At 51.7% G+C, this 18,558-nt stretch overlaps 1 protein-coding gene across 10 annotated transcripts in view; it reads right to left on the bottom strand.

The window, feature by feature from the left end:
- CEP164 (centrosomal protein 164) overlaps nucleotides 1–18,558 on the bottom strand; it is an 89,736-nt gene that overhangs the window by 14,442 nt on the left and 56,736 nt on the right. For all 10 annotated transcript variants that reach the window (XM_066372606.1, XM_066372577.1, XM_066372580.1 and 7 more), the window contains 6 exons: nucleotides 18,207–18,287; nucleotides 16,372–16,455; nucleotides 12,197–12,282; nucleotides 11,085–11,252; nucleotides 10,079–10,195; nucleotides 4,974–5,168 (listed from right to left, as the gene is read on the bottom strand). In XM_066372606.1, coding sequence (XP_066228703.1) covers nucleotides 4,974–5,168; nucleotides 10,079–10,195; nucleotides 11,085–11,252; nucleotides 12,197–12,282; nucleotides 16,372–16,455; nucleotides 18,207–18,287 — 731 coding nt within the window. The remainder of the gene's footprint in view (nucleotides 1–4,973; nucleotides 5,169–10,078; nucleotides 10,196–11,084; nucleotides 11,253–12,196; nucleotides 12,283–16,371; nucleotides 16,456–18,206; nucleotides 18,288–18,558) is intronic.

Consider the following 18,558-nt stretch of genomic DNA (forward strand, 5'->3'; position numbering starts at 1 on the left):
GGCACTGGCTCTAGGACAGGTAGTCTCCAGGTTCACCATGCATGGCAATGGCTCTAGGACAGGTAGCCTCCAGGTTCACCTAGCATGGCACTGGCTCTAGGACAGGTAGTCTCCAGGTTCACCATGCATGGCACTGGCTCTAGGACAGGTAGTCTCCAGGTTCACCGTGCATGGCACTGGCTCTAGGACAGGTAGTCTCCAGGTTCACCTATCATGGCACTGGCTCTAGGACAGGTCGTCTCCAGGTTCACCATGCATGGCACTGGCTCTAGGACAGGTAGTCTCCAGGTTCACCATGCATGGCACTGGCTCTAGGATAGGTAGTCTCCAGGTTCACCTAGCATGGCACTGGCTCTAGGACAGGTAATCTCCAGGTTCACCTAGCATGGCACTGGCTCTATGACAGGTAGTCTCCAGGTTCACCATGCATGGCACTGGCTCTAGGACAGGTAGCCTCCAGGTTCACCTAGCATGGCACTGGCTCTAGGACAGGTAGCCTCCAGGTTCACCTAGCATGGCACTGGCTCTAGGACAGGTAGTCTCCAGGTTCACCTAGCATGGCACTGGCTCTAGGACAGGTAGCCTCCAGGTTCACCTAGCATGGCACTGGCTCTATGACAGGTAGTCTCCAGGTTCACCGTGCATGGCACTGGCTCTAGGACAGGTAGCCTCCAGGTTCACCTATCATGGCACTGGCTCTAGGACAGGTAGTCTCCAGGTTCACCATGCATGGCACTGGCTCTAGGACAGGTAGTCTCCAGGTTCACCATGCATGGCACTGGCTCTAGGACAGGTAGTCTCCAGGTTCACCTAGCATGGCACTGGCCCTAGGACAGGTAGCCTCCAGGTTCACCGTGCATGGCACTGGCTCTAGGACAGGTAGCCTCCAGGTTCACCTAGCATGGCACTGGCTCTAGGACAGGTAGCCTCCAGGTTCACCATGCATGGCACTGGCTCTAGGACAGATAGCCTCCAGGTTCACCTAGCATGGCACTGGCTCTAGGACAGGTAGCCTCCAGGTTCACCTAGCATGGCACTGGCTCTAGGACAGGTAGTCTCCAGGTTCACCTAGCATGGCACTGGCTCTAGGACAGGTAGTCTCCAGGTTCACCTAGCATGGCACTGGCTCTAGGACAGGTAGCCTCCAGGTTCACCTAGCATGGCACTGGCTCTAGGACAGGTAGTCTCCAGGTTCACCATGCATGGCACTGGCTCTAGGACAGGTAGTCTCCAGGTTCACCTAGCATGGCACTGGCTCTAGGACAGGTAGTCTCCAGGTTCACCTAGCATGGCACTGGCTCTAGGACAGGTAGTCTCCAGGTTCACCATGCATGGCACTGGCTCTAGGACAGGTAGTCTCCAGGTTCACCTATCATGGCACTGGCTCTAGGACAGGTAACCTCCAGGTTCACCATGCATGGCACTGGCTCTAGGACAGGTAGTCTCCAGGTTCACCTAGCATGGCACTGGCTCTAGGACAGGTAGTCTCCAGGTTCACCTAGCATGGCACTGGCTCTAGGACAGGTAGTCTCCAGGTTCACCGTGCATGGCACTGGCTCTAGGACAGGTAACCTCCAGGTTCACCTAGCATGGCACTGGCTCTAGGACAGGTAGTCTCCAGGTTCACCTAGCATGGCACTGGCTCTAGGACAGGTAGTCTCCAGGTTCACCGTGCATGGCACTGGCTCTAGGACAGGTAGCCTCCAGGTTCACCTAGCATGGCACTGGCTCTAGGACAGGTAGTCTCCAGGTTCACCATGCATGGCACTGGCTCTAGGACAGGTAGTCTCCAGGTTCACCGTGCATGGCACTGGCTCTAGGACAGGTAGTCTCCAGGTTCACCATGCATGGCACTGGCTCTAGGACAGGTAGTCTCCAGGTTCACCGTGCATGGCACTGGCTCTAGGACAGGTAGTCTCCAGGTTCACCATGCATGGCACTGGCTCTAGGACAGGTAGTCTCCAGGTTCACCATGCATGGCACTGGCTCTAGGACAGGTAGTCTCCAGGTTCACCATGCATGGCACTGGCCCTAGGACAGGTAGTCTGAGCCCACCCTGACTCTGGCTCCGTATCCTCTCCCTACCCCCCGACACTCTGTTCTAGCCACACTGGGTGAGCCACCACTCCTCCTTGCCTCCTAGCCTTTGTTCATGCTGGGTCCTCTGCCTAGAACCCCCTTTTCTACCTGACAAACCCATATTTGCAGTTCAATACCAGCTCCGTTCTCTCAGAGGTGTCTGACTCCCTCCAAGATCATCAGTCTGTACCCATCATCTTATCAGAGAACCTTTCTTATCCCATGCATCACATCACATCATAATTAATCGTTTGTAAGTCTGTTTTCCTAAATCTCAGAACTTCTCCAAAGAATCTTGTCTTAAAATTCGTTAGAGCCCAAATGCCAAACACAGTCACTGACATGAAGTACATGCTCAATGAATGCTTGTTGAATTTGAACAGTATCACCCAGCCCCAAAATATAAGCAAGCTCTGATTATCTATGAGAGTATCTTCTTCACAGACCAACACCAGTGACCATCTCATCCCAGGCAGCCAGCCCTGCTTATGCACAGCACGCCCTCCTCACACGGCTCCGTGCCCGGGGCTGTGTGCTATGCTCTCAGGCAGTTCAAGCCTAAGGAAAACAGGATTCAGGAGACTTCTCTGAGAAGCTTCTGTACTGAATTCCAAAGCCAAAAAAAAATTTAGGATCATTTATTTCAGGTTATTGGCAACACTGCTCTCTTCCATTATGATAGAAACTTCGAGTTCAGTAAAAACCCTTTCTTCTAGATTCCCCAGAAACTGTTTTCTGTCCCTTGGCTAAATTTCACACAGAGCTCCACAGAATGTCAGAGCTGGAAGAGACTTCAGAGGGTAAGTCCTTACCTCTCCTTCTTCAATATTACAGCCACACTCACTCTCTTCCTTTCACAGCTTAAAAAACTAAGGGTCAGCCTGCCTGCCTTCGGCCTGACTGCTCCTGAGAAATACCAGCATTACAGACAGTCACGGGGATGTCAAGTGCAGCACAGAAAATACAGTCAATAATACTGTAATCACTATGTGCAGGGCCAGGTGGGCACTGGAAATATCAGGGGTACACTCGTAAAGTGTGTGATTGTCTAACCACTGTGCTGTACACCTGAAACTAATACAAAGTAATATTGAATGTACACTGTAATTGAAAAATATTTAATTAAAAAAGGAAAAGAAAAATATTTGCTCTAAGGTCAGTGAGGCTTCCGGAAATTTCTTCCAAGGAGAAGTCTCCCAGCACAGAAAGGCCCACCCTCAGGAAGGCTTGTGTGTAAACAGAAACAGGGTGATCACAATGTAGGATTTTGAAGAGGGACAAGACCAGGCAAGGTACTGCCCACAGAGACACCACTTAGTCAAACTGCGGAAACTATACCAAGTGCAACTGAAAAAAAAAAAAACAACAACAAGCTACCATTTACTGAGTGACTACTGTGTTGCAGACCCTGAGCCAGATCCTCTGGCTGCCAGTCCTCACCACTCCCTAAGAGGGCTCTCGGCATCCCTTTGGAGGTGGCCGGGGGGGGGGGGGGTTCTAGGTACACCTCTCAAGTGAAACTGAGCTACACCATGCGTGGCTGGATTTCCAGGACACTCCCTGGCAGCAGATCCAGGAAGGGTGATGGAAAGAGGGACACGGGATCAGCAGGTGCTGTGCTGAGCAAATGAGACAGACTGTCCCTGACCTTCAGGTTTTCTGTTCGCTTCTCTAAATAAAGCACAATGTTCCAGACACTCTTTGTTCACTATGACACAGAAAGTCAGTCTCCACCACTTTTGGATGTTCTGTCCAAGAGGACAGACAGACTTCAGTCACATCGCCAAGTTAGTAAATTATATTAAGCCCTCTTCATAGAACTTTCTCCACCCTGGGACTGTGACAGAGATTGCTTATTACCTTCCCAATACCCACTCTCCCATCTTCCTTACTAACAGAACCCTGACTTGAGTCCCTTAGGTAAAGAGACCCAGCTAAAGGACTTCATTTCCCAGTCTCCTTTGCAACCAGGGTAACCAATAAGATTTTAGTGGAAACTATTGATTGGGTCAGGTTTCTGGGAAAACTTCTTTAATGGGACTGAAGGAGCTAGCAGGTGCCCGGCTCACACTCTGCCCTGCTCTGCCGGCTGGGAGCGCAGATGTGGCACGGCAGTGGGCTGAGGAGAGACCCGAGAGCAAACACCAACACTAACAAGGCTACGGAAGACGCAACCTGGAGGCTTGTCAAGCCGCTGTGCCAGCCCAGGACCACCTGGTCTTATCAAAATAAACCTCTAGCATGTTAACATGTACATATAATCACATACACACAGGCCCAGCTCAGGCTTAAGCATCTTTTGTCTAGGGCCTCCCAGCCAGCTACTCAGAGTAGGAACCCGAATAGAAACGTTAAGCCTTGGGCAAGAGCACCTCACACTGCATCATGGGCTCTACCCATGTCACTGGGTCCCAGCAGGGCCCACACCCCCGAGAAAGAGGTCATGCAGTACTTCAGACAATGGGCTTCACGGACAAGCCTCCTGGGTTAGGCTGGGCCCTGCTGTCTCTCAGCTTCCACATCTTAAGACAAGTTGACTTAACCTTCTGGTGCCTCATTTTCTTCGTCTATATTATAAATTCTATAAAATGGGGCTGATAACAACACCTCTTAAGAGCTGTTCAGGAGACCAAGCGAATAAACAGACAGAAAGCGCACAGACCAGTGTAATCTCTCCAAGAATGCTAGCTACTCCCATTATGATCATGCCTCCCAACTCCCTACCAGAAGGAGTCGGGAGCCCTGCCCAGGGAGCCTGTTCCTCCACACAGGCCACCAGAGTGGAGTCCTCGTGGGGCCACAGGCACCCCAGCAGTCTCTGGTGTGGGAGGAGCACTCCCTTGCTCACAGGACACTGCGGCCTGGGCAGCTTGGGGGGGGCGGGGGGGCAGGACCTAAGTGACTTCTCTTTCTGCTGCTGGAGCTGAAGGAGCTCCTCTTCATCCTCCTGCAGCTGCTGCAGCTTCTCTTGCCTCAAATCCAGGAGCTGCCTCTGGACGTGCTCAAGTTCGTGGACCACCACCTCTTCCACAGCCTTTGTGGCAGCCTCTGAGAGCTGCTTTGGGGGAGCCACAAGTTCTGGAGACTGCCTAGCAAGGAAGGAAAACAACATTTCACAAGTTTTAATATCCACCCACCTTTTGGCATCAAGGTTTACAGCACTACCTGTCAACCATACCCTAACGGAGGGCCCATGATCAGGAAATATACATGCAAATCATGTCACCCCACAGTAGGCAGTAAGGCTAACCCTCTGAGAGATACAGGCAGCATCTGTTCTGCAAGACAAGCCCTGTTGTGGCTGTCTAAACCCCCAGAGCCTAGCAGTGGTCTGCAAACTCAGTCAACAGAGCCAAATATTAACAGTACAATAATTGAAATTTCTTTTGAGAGCTAAATTTTTTAAACTTAAACTATATAGTACATTCCTTATCGAGGTAGCGCCCACACGTGGTATTTTGTGGAAGAGCCACACTCAAGGGGTCAAAGAGCTGCATGTGGCTTGCAAGCCACAGTTTGCCAGCCAGGGGCCTAAGGAGAAGGACGGGCCACAGCGAGACCTGGTAGATCGTGACTAAGGTGAAGGTTGTGGCTCAAGAGCTAGTGGCAGCATGGAGAGAGGAAAGCGCTGTCCCTAATGGGTTCTTCCCCAGAAGGGCCCAGAACTGCTTCCCCACCACCACCAGGGCTCTGCTGCTCCTTGAGGCAGTTTAGGAAGTTCCCAGGGGCTGCTCTTGGCCCAAACTGAACAGAGGCCAATGCATATAAGCCAGTGGGAAAAGCAGCAGCACCTCTTCCAGCCCTGAGACCCAGAACAGTCCATAGAGGTCCAGGAACAGCAAACTCAACGCACTGCCAAGGGCACCAAGTGGGATACCATTCCCTAAGCCCAGGAGAGTAGCAAGAGCACACAGGAATGCCACGCCCCAAGTCTCCCCAGTGAGGCCATGTCCTCATCTACTTGGAGTGAATTCCAAGTTCAGAGGTGGTAAAAGAAATCCAGAGCTAATCCGGGTGTGTACGGTGGGTGGTTAAAATAAAGGCCAATGGTATCAGTTACCAAGACGTCTATCAAGTAGCACGGTTATATGTTGCTTACACTCTGGTTCTTGAAAGAAATACCCAAAGAGCAACCCCAGGAACATTTAGAACAATGAAGGCATAAGAGGGATAGAGCACTTTGTCTCCCAGAGTGACTTTTCAAAAAGCCATCCCCTTTGTGTTCCCAGGTCCCTAAATCTATGTTAGAAACTGATCTTGCCACACAACCACCACCCTTCTCCCATGGCTCAGGTTGTGGGAGGCCTGGTATGGAGACCCAGTCCACCCACTGGGCATGTGGGCACGACCCAAATCACGGAGCACGGGAGGAAACCGGAACAGGGGAGCCAGCGCCCTACGGGAGTCGCACAGCCCCTCCCCACGGGCTCTGGCACTGCTGCTGGGAAAGGCAGCATGAAGGATCAGACGGAAACAGCAGAAAACACTCCATCTCGGTCCCTTGAGACCACAGAAAAAAGGAAGACACAAGAGGCCAATGACATCTCTGAAATACCATTAAAATCTTTCCTTCCATGGTTCCTAATATTATAACTCAGACCAGAAACAGTCCTGAGCTATGCCTTTCATTCTCTCCTTCTCCCAGCTCCAGTTCCCCCTCATTCCAATCCCCAGCTTCCTCCAGCCCCCATGCAGCCCAGCGGATTCAGATGGAGCGCAGTGCTGTCCCGCTCTGGGAACCCTGTCCTTGGAAAGAGCCTCCCCCGCAGCTCTCCGCCTCATCAACCCTCCAACTCATTTCCAGCCTTGGCTGAAAACATCTTTTTTTTCCCCGAGATGGTTCCCTTTAATGTGTCTCTCCCCTGTGGGCTGTATAGCTGTGTGGGGCCCGAGGGACCGAGGCTGCAGAAGGATGAGGCACTGGGCAGACAGCATGGCAGCTTGTGCCCAGGCTGCACACACTGGTGAGCTGGCTCACACACCCGGCTCGCGGGCATACTGGCCTATTTTTCAGTGTGCCTTTCTCCACGTCCCCAATTTTAAAAATCTCATATCCTAAACGCCCAGCTTAGCTCCGAGGCAGTCAACAACGGGCCACAACAAAAACACATGAGCTGACTGAGAAGGTGAGGACTGCAGAGGGTGAGGCAGGCCTGGTTTCTAGGACCCTCCTCAGGTATCAGCATCAGGGAGACCCAGTTTCCAACAGGGCGTGGCCAAGAGGAGCCTCCGTGGGCACATGATCATCTCAGGCTGGTCACCAAGCAGCTCTGGGACATGTGAAGGAGAGCAAGGGGGGAAGGCAGCCAGAGGGGGGGAAGCGGGAGCAGACGGCACCCAGCCATTCTGACATGGCCACACACCACTGAAGCCGGGTTACGATGCAAGACGTCGTTCGTCCCCTCACATTCAACCCAGTGGTGTTAGTTCAGCTACCCTCTCTCTACAAACACCTCATGACAGACACGGGTATGACGAAGGGTAGAATGCCCATTTCCTAGACCCAGACCTCGGGCCACAAAGCGTGCCTGCCCCAGCTCTCTGCCCTGTCCTTTGCTCTTAACTCCTCCCAATTCAGCTTGACTATGTCCATGAATGTTTTCTTATTTTCTGTATTTTATGATGTTTTGACATTCTTAAAAAACTTGGTCAAAGAGAGACTACCCGTCTCAGAAACAGCCAATTCTAACAGCAAAGGGAACGTCTGTCATATGCAAACCAACGGATCCTGAGTCTATACTCCAATCATCTCCTTGGCTGACTCCCAGCAAGCCAGTACTTCCCGACCCTCAGTCATCCAGGGCCAGGTACCAGGCAACTAGAGACCACCCTCATACCACCAAATCAACAAAATCACCCAAACCATCCAACCCCACACTTAGGGTACTTGCCCTGCCTCATCCATTCCTTCCCACGGAAACCCAAATAAAGTCCCTGGACCCAGCCCTCCCTTCTCACCTCGTCGGCCTCCCGACCAGCCAGGGCCTTCCCCACGCGGCCCTGTGTGGCATGGCATGCCCTCTTCTCTGGAAATGTTAGCAATAAGTTCTTCTTTCAGTGGCACTGGCCGCTCTCTGTGGTCAGTCACCTCCGTGAATTAAAACCCCCCAGATACAAATGGGACACAGAGCTACTCCCCACAAAAATCAGAATATCAACTCATTCCTAAGGTAGTTGTAAAGATTAATGATAAGGAAGTTATGGGGCCTGAGAAGACTCAGGAAAGAAACAGAAGACTTTTTTTTTTTTTTTTGGTATTTTTTTGAAATGAGAAGCGGGGAGGCAGAGACACAGACTCCTGCATGCGCCTGACTGGGACCCACCAGGCATGCCCACCAGGGGCGATACTCTGCCCATCTGGGGCATTACTCCATTACAACCAGAGCCATTCTAGCACCTGAGGCAGAGGCCATAGAGCCATCCCCAGCACCCGGGCCAACCTTGCTCCAATGGAGCCTTGGCTGCAGGAGGGGAGAGAAAGATAAAATGATAGAAAGAAAGGAGAAGGGGAAGAGTAGAGAAGCAGATGGGCACTTCTCCTGAGTGCCCTGGCCAGGAATCAAACCCGGGACTTTCACACACCGGGTCAACGCTCTACCACTGAGCCAGCCAGCCAGGACCAGAAGACATTAAGAGTACTGTGCAAACTGGTCAAGGAAAGTGCCCCTGAGCCCTCAGCAGGGGCAGCCTCACTGGGATAGGGAAAAGCACAAAGGTGCCCTGGCTTCTCTCATTGCCCAGCTTCTCTCCTGGAGGCCCAGTGGACACCCTCTGACCTCTGCCCAGAGGGTCCCTTCTCTGAACCTCTGGCCTCCTTTCCTCACAGAAAGCACCTTGACCTGGCTGTCTAGAGCACCAAGGTGACTTGGGAAAGCCAAGTCATTCCTCAGGGCCAGAGCTGTCGTGTAGGACATATCACCATCTGAAAAACAGGGCTACGCTCCATGGTGTCACTCCTGCAGCACCATGGTGGTGACACGTGACCCTGGCCAGCTCTGGGTGACACTCTCTGTAAGTAATCAGTGGGTGGACGTGTCCCTGCTCAGCAGTCAGCCCTGCATCCCGAGGACTCCTAACTCCTCTGTACAGCTCAGTACAGACGGGAAATGTGTACGGCCCTGGCCCGGGTCTCCTCACAGAGGAAAGGAGCAAGGGCTGCCTACTACGTCAGCCATCCACGGCTCCAGTGACTAGAAACAGGTCCTAATTCTGCCCCTGACCAACAATGTGACCTTCGGCAAATCCCTTCACCTCTCTGAGCCTCAGTTTCCTCATCTGCAAAAGGGGTGAGACTGAGAAGGTGAGACTGGGAAGAGAAAAGCTAAGTGGTCCCTATGTTCTGGAAGGACTCTATGCAACCACATGGGTGGGCTTCAAACCCAGACGCACACAATACATGCTGTCCACCATCTCACTCTACCTAGAGGAAGTCAGAGGACGGGAAAAGCAGACCTCCTGGACAAAAGCCAGGACAGTGGTGACCTGCGGTGGGTGGGTCAGGGGAAAGGGGCACAAGCCAGCTTTCTCGGGGGAATGTTCTCCGTCTGATCTGGGAGGGATTACATGGTATGTGCATGTGTAAACCTTCACTGACTTTTACAATTAAGGCCTGTGCACTTTTCATGTATATAAATATCTCATTGAAACCTTCTTCTGGTTTTTCTTTAATCAAGCATTTTTTTCCCCAATTACAGTTGACATATGATAAAACTTTTTTTCAAGAAAGACAAAAATAGTGCTTGATTTACCAGGTTTCTGTTAATGATTCGGGAGAGGCCCCCCTCATCTCCACCCTTGAACCCAGGTCCTGAGAGGGGAGCCCTGGGGACCAGTGATGGCTATTTGGGGGGTTTCAAGGCTGCTCACAGAACCGAGAGTAACCCACTGCCCCCACTGGCTGAGGCCGAGGCAATCCTTCCCCACCACCCAAGAGTGAATGGGGACTAAAGCCATCTGTACACAGAAGGACAGGGACAGACACAGTAAAATTGGCCCTTACACCTCAGAAGAGACTGGCGGGCTGGGGCCGACCACCACCGCCCCCTCGGGCTCCTCAGCCTGGGAGCACGGCTCCTTGCCCCTCTTGTAGGCAGCAGGTGGGCTTTCAGTTTCCTCCCTTGATAACAATAAGGAAGCAAACGTGTTAAAGTCAGCAGAAATGCAAGAGGTTGCCGTTCCAACATACTCCAACACACTCGGGGTCAAAGAGCTGTGATGGGAACAGGGAGGAGCCCCAACAGTGTCCCCACCTCAGGTCTTTAATCTCACTCTGCTGTCCTGGCCTCTTTCCGAGCTGTTTACAATGAAGAACGCTCGCATCCCATGTGAGAGGCAGAATGGTTACGGGGCCCAGTGAGAAGTGCCGCACACAGCAGGTGCTCAATAGATGCTGGTGATTGAACACTGATGCTGCTCAGCTTCCCCAGTGATTCATTCCAACTGGATGAGCTCTAAGACAAGCCTCCTCCTCCTGCCAGCACAGAGCTAGCAAATAGACACCAGGGTCTAGGGCAGGTGCAGGCACAAGGGTCCCCTCAGCTGGCCACAGGGACGGCCGGGGTTGTGCCCCTCCCTTGCCTCGTACACAACAGGGCTCTCCAGGGGTTTGCTGAACTGCTAGAAGTAAGATGACCACAGGGTGGGAGAGGCTGGTGGTGGAGACTAGGAGAAACAGCCACAAGGTAGGGCCAGCACAGCCCCAGTAACAACAGTCTCTGCCACCGTCCCTGACAGGGAGGCAGCTGGGTCAGAAAAGAACCTGCCCCGTTCACGAGTTTCTAAGCACCCCTAATCAGACTATGCACTCCAGTGTCAGCTGTGAACTGAAACCTCAGAAGAGGCCGATTTCCTCTTTCTCTAGCCTATGGGGGACAAAAAGCAGAAACCTGTCACTGCTGCTCAGGCCAAGACCTGCCCCAGCTCTCCCCACTTCTCCAGGCCTGCCACCAACTCTCTCAGCCCCAGCACTCACAGCCACACCCAGGATGGGCTGCCTGTTCACTTACCTCTGCAGGGAAGCAGGCAGGGCGGGGTTGCCTGCAGAGTCCTCGCCCGACTCCTCTGCCCCATTCCACACGGGCTGCCCATCGGGGCCCTGCAGAGGCCCTTCACTGGGGGCCTGACTGCGGAGGGGACTCTCGAGCCGCTCCTCGTGCAGGAGTGAAGGCGATAACCTGGGGAGAGCAGCCGGAGCAGCAGAGTCAGGCCCTTCCACTCAGAGAGCAAGAAGAGAACTGGGGAGTGCAGCCTCTGAACGTAGGATCATTTCTCCTTCCAGGCGGACCTCGGCCCTGGCCCCACATTCACAGAGAGGCAGAGAGGGCAACGCAACCAGAGAGCAGGACGAGGAGACTCCCTACTGAACAGCCCCTTTGCCTGGACTAGACTCAGCCTTCCCAGGAGCCTGCCCTGCACACACTTGCCCAGCAGTGAGAGCTGGACACTCTCAGTATATCCATCCTCAGAGTCCACCATCACTGGGACCAGGGAGGGATGGGAAAACCAAGCAAAAATTAGGGAGAAAAAGGGAAGTCAGATTCAAGTGGTCACACTAGAGAAAGTGCACGAAGCTTGACATTTAAGGAGAAATTCTGATAGCTTTTCAAGATCCAAAAAGTACAGTTACTGACACCCTCCCCCTTGCAGAGTGGCAGCCCTTCTCTTATCATGGACTCAGGCCTGAGCAACTGGAACCCCCCTCTCCCAAACACACACACACACCCACACACACAGTCAGTCATAGTCAGTTCTGCCATGGCAGGGCCCTGGTCAGAGCTCTGAGTTGCAGAACTGGCCCTCTGGCATGACTCCCCCAGATCTCTAACATGCTGGCCCATGACCAGACACACAATTTAATGCAGGCAGTGACAAAGACAGTCATGGCCCACAGTGTTGCTATGTGCACAAAGTCCCACCAAAGGCATCCAGCACCTCTTCACATTCCTGTCTTGGTGCAGAATCAGAATGTTGGCACACGCACACACACATGCAGACTTTCCAAGGCCATCACCCCTGCCTTCAGGCAGGAGCACACTGAGCCACGCGGACCTGAGCCAGAAATTGTGCCCAGGTCAATGCTTCCCAGAAGTCCCCGAGGGCGGCTTCCCAGGTACTGTACCTCTCTGAGTCACTGGACTGCTGGTTCTGCAGCTTATCCTGGCTGGACTGGCTGTCATCCTTGTCTTCTCTCCCCAGTATCTGAGCCTGTAGGCGGCAGCAGTAGAAAGTGTGTATTGGACAGGTCTGCACTGGGGTTCTAAACCCTCCACTGACCCCTTCGCCTAGGAGGGAAGAAGAGAACTCGGGATACAGCAGAAGCTGCCTGTCTCCCCTACAATAAAGCCTCCCGGGGCTCCAGCTCAGCTCCCAGGCACACTGCTGCCCCCAGGGCCGGCCTTGCTTGCCTGGGGAGGTGAGCCAGAGCCCACAGTCACTGCAGGCAGAACCGGAAGCCAGAGGCTAAGGGAAAACACACACAGGAAAGAAAATCCTGCCCCCTGCACTGGGAGCCTTCACTGTGGCTGCAAAGAGGAGGAACCCATGAGCACCCCACACCCACAGAGGCCAGACCTCCAGTGCCAAGGTGAACATAGGTGTTGAATTAGACTGTAGGAGACTTTGGCCATCGGTATTATTTAAAATAATTTTTTGGTCACTTTTGGAATCTATGATAAAATATATCACATTTATAACTGATTATAATCATTATCTTCACTGTAGTGATGTTTTGAAAGGTGCACACATATGATAAAACTTATCAAACAGTCCAGTTTAAATATGTCCAGTTTATTTTGTCAATTATATATCTCAATTAAGCTGCATATATATTTTTTTGTGACAGAGACAGAGAGAGTCAGAGAGAGGGACAGACAGGAAGAGAAGAGATGAAAAACATCAATTCTTGGTTGTGGCACTTTAGTTGTTCACTGATTGCTTTCTCATACATGCTTTGACGCGGTGGGGGGGGCTACAGGAGACTGAGTGACCCCTTGCTCAAGCCAGCGACCTTGGGTTCAAGCTGGTGAGCTTTGCTCAAACCAGATGAGCCTGTGCTCAAGCTGGCGACCTCGAGGTCTCGAACCTGGGTCCTCCATGTCCCCAGTTCGACACTCTATCCACTGTGCCATCGCCTGATCAGACAAGCTGCATATAATTTTTTTAAGTGAGAAAAAAATCACTGAGCTCAGTTCTGAGGCTCTGCACTGGCTGTGGCCATGGCCATGGGAGAAAGAAAGAGAATACAGAAGATAGACAGGAGCCCACGGGAAAGACAACAGGCCCATACCAACGGTTCTGTCTGTCCCGTGGGGAGGCTGCTGCTCTGCCTCCCTGCTTGGCACCACCAGGCTCAGAGGACAGGAGAGAGCTGGACACTAAGCCCACACAGACTCTCTGTGGTCAGCTAGCTTGAGCACTCAGAACTGCTCCACATCCCAACATGCTAGCCAGGAGAAATAGCTTGGGCCTTCCTCCGCCAGAGCTAGCTGCCGCAGAGGCTGCCTCATGTGAACAAGGCAGCCCCTGCCACTTTACACCAAGTGCCATGACCCGAAAAGAAGATGCTAGCCTCTTTAGGGTGAGGCAGGACCTAGAAACCTATCTCTTTTGAAGCCCCCAGATTTTGGAGCCAGAGCAATAGACATGCACTCTGCCCAGCTGACTCAGTAACTTCCCCACTGACCTGCTGCCAAAGGTGCCTCACAATACACCTGTCCATACCCTTCCTAACTAATCCCACCTGCTCTTGTCTGTGCCTCTGCATCCCTCCAGTGCTGCAAAGGGGGGTGGCCAGTGTGCAGCAGGGACCTGGTGGCCGATGGCAGCCTGGAAAGACCTGTCAGCCCGAGCTGAGCGGCTCCCTGTCTCCAGCACTCCTTTCACTAAGGCTCCCGGGCTCCATTCACATTGAACTTCGTGTTTGTTCCACCCAACCAGTTTCCATTTCCCCCAAACCAAATGCTCCCTTAAACCTGCAGAGACCAGGTGCCGGAAGCCCTCTTCTCTCAACAAATCCACAGAGGAGAAAAAAATGATCTCCTTAACTTTGGAAATGAAAGCACAGCACCCTTCCTGACTAGAGCTTGAGGACTGGTCCTCACTATAGCTCAGTGATCCCACACACACAGATACCACCCCTACCTAGTCTCTAACCTCCTAGATTCGTTCAATGAATTCCTGAAAAAGCCTGGAGGCAATGACCTCACAGGCAATTCACACAGCAGTATTAGTAATAACAGCTACGTCTAATATTTATACAATAATGTTCTACATCCTTTTCTCCACTCTCGTAACAGCTACTGAAGGACAGGAGCTGTGCCTGAGTCATCCCTGTACCCGACTCTGGGTCAGACATCACCCATGCCACAGAGTTTCCAGCTAGTGGGGGCGGGGAGGGGGGGAAAGCAGCACTAAGAGGAGCAAGGGAACAACTAAGGAGCCGCAACAAAGAGCTGATGCTCCCCATCACCCCCTTCCTGTCAGTCTATCCCTAGTGCTCTCTCTGTCACCCCCCCAAAAAAGAGGTGCAAAGGGCGGGAACAATTCATCTTGCTGCTTGGAGCAGGTGATGTCACAGGTGGGCCTCCAAAACCAAATCAGAGCCTGGACAAAGGGGAAGGAGCACGGCAGGCAGAGTAGCAAAGGAGGTGGTGTTGCCCGGGGCAGTGATTTTCAACCTTTTTTGAGCCGTGGCACATTTTTTACATTTACAAAATCCTGGGGCACACCACCTACCAAAATGACACAAAATGATACTCTTTTAGAATTTATTTAAAGTTTAAATAAATTACATTTATTTAAAGTTTAAATAAATTACATTTATTAAAAAAAAAGTTAAATAAAAAAGGATAACCCCCTCATATATACAGTCCCACGTAACATCCCTCATACATACAGTCCCATGTAACATCCCTCATATATACAGTCCCACGTAACATCCCCGCATATACAGTCCCACGTAACATCCCCGCATATACAGTCCCATGTAACCTCATATATACAGTCCCATGTAACCCCTCATATATACAGTCCCATATATCCCCTCATATATACAGTCCCACTAATAGATACTGGAGCTTTCATCAAGGTTGTGGGTTCAAGTCAATTTGGCAAATACTCTCTCTATATAGAGACTGGACAAAATCAATTTTAGAAAATGTTGGGTACTTGTGTAACATCATAAGTCCTCAGAGCATCTCTACTGTCAGATTGAGAAGTTTGCTTTCTAGGTAAGGATTCTGATAAATACTACAGTTCTCCCTGAGGTTGTGGGTTCAAATCCCATGGTCAGCTGGGTGCAGGGGCCTTGGTTCTGTCTGTTTTGATGGTGTATATAGAGATTTGAGCTCTTTAAGAAGATGACCCTTTAGGAGGCCATATACAATATAGATAACATTGTGATGCATTGTATATCACCCTCTGCGGGGGCCTCTTTTAAAAAGAAAAAGGTCAAATATCTATATACACCATCAGGATAGACATAACCAGCTGAGGCTGAGGCTTCATCTAGTGGTGGCAACATTTACCTCCAGTCCTGACCAGGATTAGAAATTGGGACCATGGGGAGGAGTAACAGCTTCAACTACTCGTCGCGGCCACACAATGACAAGTGCACGGCAGCCCGAGTAGGGACCTTCCTGGGTGTGGATGAGAGGCGGCCTGCTATTGGTTCATTGCTAGGGGTCGGAATGAATCCTAGAAGGTGATTGGTCAGTGAGCGTTCCCTGTGCCTCCACTCTTCCTGTCGCTGATAGCTAGAGGGATTGTGAGGGGAATGTTTATGTTCGGATGGAGGCAGCTGGCGGCCGGCCAGATAAATAGCCTCCGCGGGCTGTATCCAGCATGCGGGCCGTAGTTTGGGGACCCATGTTTAATTTCCCCACGGCACACCTGACCATGTCTCGCGGCACACTGGTTGAAAAACACTGGCCCAGGGAATGGTGAGTGGTGGGCACAGCTGGTGCTGAGGAGCATAGGCTATCAGCTGAGGAGGATAGGCTGCAAAGGTTGAATGGGCCAGGCTGAGAGTGCTGTGAAATCCAAAATCCACACAGTGCTCTGCAAATGAGTAAAGGGTCAACTCCCAGCAACTAAATGAATAGATAAGCAGGTGAATGCAGTGGGGATTTTCAGGGCGTACCTTAATTCAAAGCAGCAACAGAGCAGGAAGAGTCAGGGCCATGCCTCAGTGAGTGAAGAGGGAGGAAACTCCCTACGTGTATCCTGGGATGAGCAGGGCTCAGCTCTGGATTATCCCAAACAGCGAGACCCAGCCTCCCACCCAGAGAGACTCACCTCCCAGCGCACTCCATCCGGGACTGGGGAAAGCACATCAACATCCAGCAGGCGCTCTGAGATCCGGCTGTGGAAACCAAAGTCCTAGAGACAGTGGAGATGGGAAGGTCAACTCTACTCCCATCTCATCCACCAACCAGCTAGAAAGGCACCCACTATACGCCAGATGCTGTACTAAATGTTTTACTAATTATTTCATTTTTCAAAATAACACCATGACTAGATGAAAAGACATAATAAGGATCTTAAATGTTCACTATAGACTCTAGGTGACATGTGGGTAGTCATTGTAAAATTCCTCCTATGTTTCTGTAGGTTTGAAAGTTTTTATAATAAAATTATAAAGGAAAAGAGCCCTGCTAAACCACTACTTTTATCCTCATCTCCCAATGGAGGAAGCAGGTCTGACAGAGTGTCATTCACCCAAGGTCACAGTGGATAAACAATGGGACTGCAGGTAGATGTGCCCTGGACAGACTCCAAAGCCCAAGCCCTGTGCATGACATATGCTGCAAAGCATGCCACTTTCCAGCTGTCTCTCTCTCCTGCTGCCCACCCAGGGAATCAGAAGAGAGGCCAAAGCTCCCAGGAGATCTGTGGGCAGCTTGGAAACACGGCTGGTAGGCTCCCCTCAGCTGGTTCTTTCCCCTTCCCATCCAGCGGGACTCTGAACAGCAGGACTCCGTCGGCAGCATGTCCTCCACAGGCTTCTGTTTGGAATGGGCAGCAAGTGCCCACACAGGTGCCAGCTGGCCGCTGCCCTCTGGCTGCCGCCCCTCCCCGCCTAAGATCTCCGCTGGGCAAAGTGAAGAAGCACTACCTGACAGTGTGCTATCAGGGAGAGTTCTGTCATCAGCCTTGAAACAAGGTGGGAAGCCTCACCCAGGTTTGGTCCTGCTGTCCATGGCTTCCCCCATCCACTCCCGCAGAGAAGAAAAATACCAATGGGCACATTTCTCCAATATGGTGACTCTGTTGGAAGGGCCAGAGCCCTTGTTTCAAAGAGTTCTGAGACACAGCCATTCTTCATGATGGTTTTTGCCTTCCCCTCCTAGCTTGTGGGTTTTCTTCCTTGGTGACATTTTCCTTCCGGTTTGAGATCTACTTCACTTAACAGTGCTGCCATCTGCCTTCAAAGCCCATGGCTCAGTAAGGGGCTAGAGCACATGGCCTTCAGATTCCTCGGCAGTGCCTCACATCATTACTGCTCAGCCCTGACCCTCTTCCACTAATCCATTCCCTTTGATCCGCCGGCTCTAAACAGATGGAGCATGGTTTCTGGGGGTAACACTCTGCCAAAACGCATCCCAGACTACTCTGCTTAGATAGGGGCCTGGCAGATGAAGCCAGGTCACAGCAGGCTGGTGGAAGGTCTGGGACAAAGAAACCATGGATGTTGGCATTCCAGGACAGAGACTTAACTTTGGAGATAAAACCAAAGCATCCCTCCTGGCCAAAGCCCAAGGACTGGTCCCTATCATAGCTCAGTGATCCCATGCACACAGGCACACACACACACACACACACACATGCACTCACACAACCAATCTCTAACCTCCTAGATTCATATAATATTCCTACAAGAGCCAGAGGCAATGATTTCCCATGATCTCACAGGCAATTCATACAGCAGTAAAGAGTAATAACAGCTATGCTTATTTAATGCTTATATGCTAATGTTTTACATTCTTCACCCCATTTTCTTCTCATAACCTATAAAGTAGGTAGTTAGTGTTAGACCTAAGCTTGAAGCCTACCTTCACCACTGACAAGCAGTGCAATGTCAGGCAAACTTCAGCACAGTGACCTGCAAATCCATGTTTGTTACCACTCACCAGGCCATGGAAAGACTTGGGGTCCGAAGTAGCGGAGTTTGAGAGCTGTAGTTCCTTCACATATTCAATGGCCTCCAACTCCTGGGTAAACAGACCCACAGAAAAGTCACTGGGACAGAGCACAGAGGGTCGTGATCACTATCCAGGGAATTCTGTTCAGGCCATGAGGACAACACAGAGCTGAGCTCAAACCAAAATCCACCTCTTCTGCAAAACCTGGAAGAGGCCTGTGGATCCTCCCAACCTCTCTGGACATGCACACCAGCCCCAGCCCACTCAGGCTGGCAGCCCAGCTGAGCACGGACAACCACACTCTGATCCAGGCCAACAAGGGTGTACACGCGTGAGGAGA

The sequence above is a fragment of the Saccopteryx leptura genome, chromosome 1 (assembly GCF_036850995.1).
Source record: "Saccopteryx leptura isolate mSacLep1 chromosome 1, mSacLep1_pri_phased_curated, whole genome shotgun sequence".
Classification (NCBI taxonomy): Eukaryota; Metazoa; Chordata; class Mammalia; order Chiroptera; family Emballonuridae; genus Saccopteryx; species Saccopteryx leptura.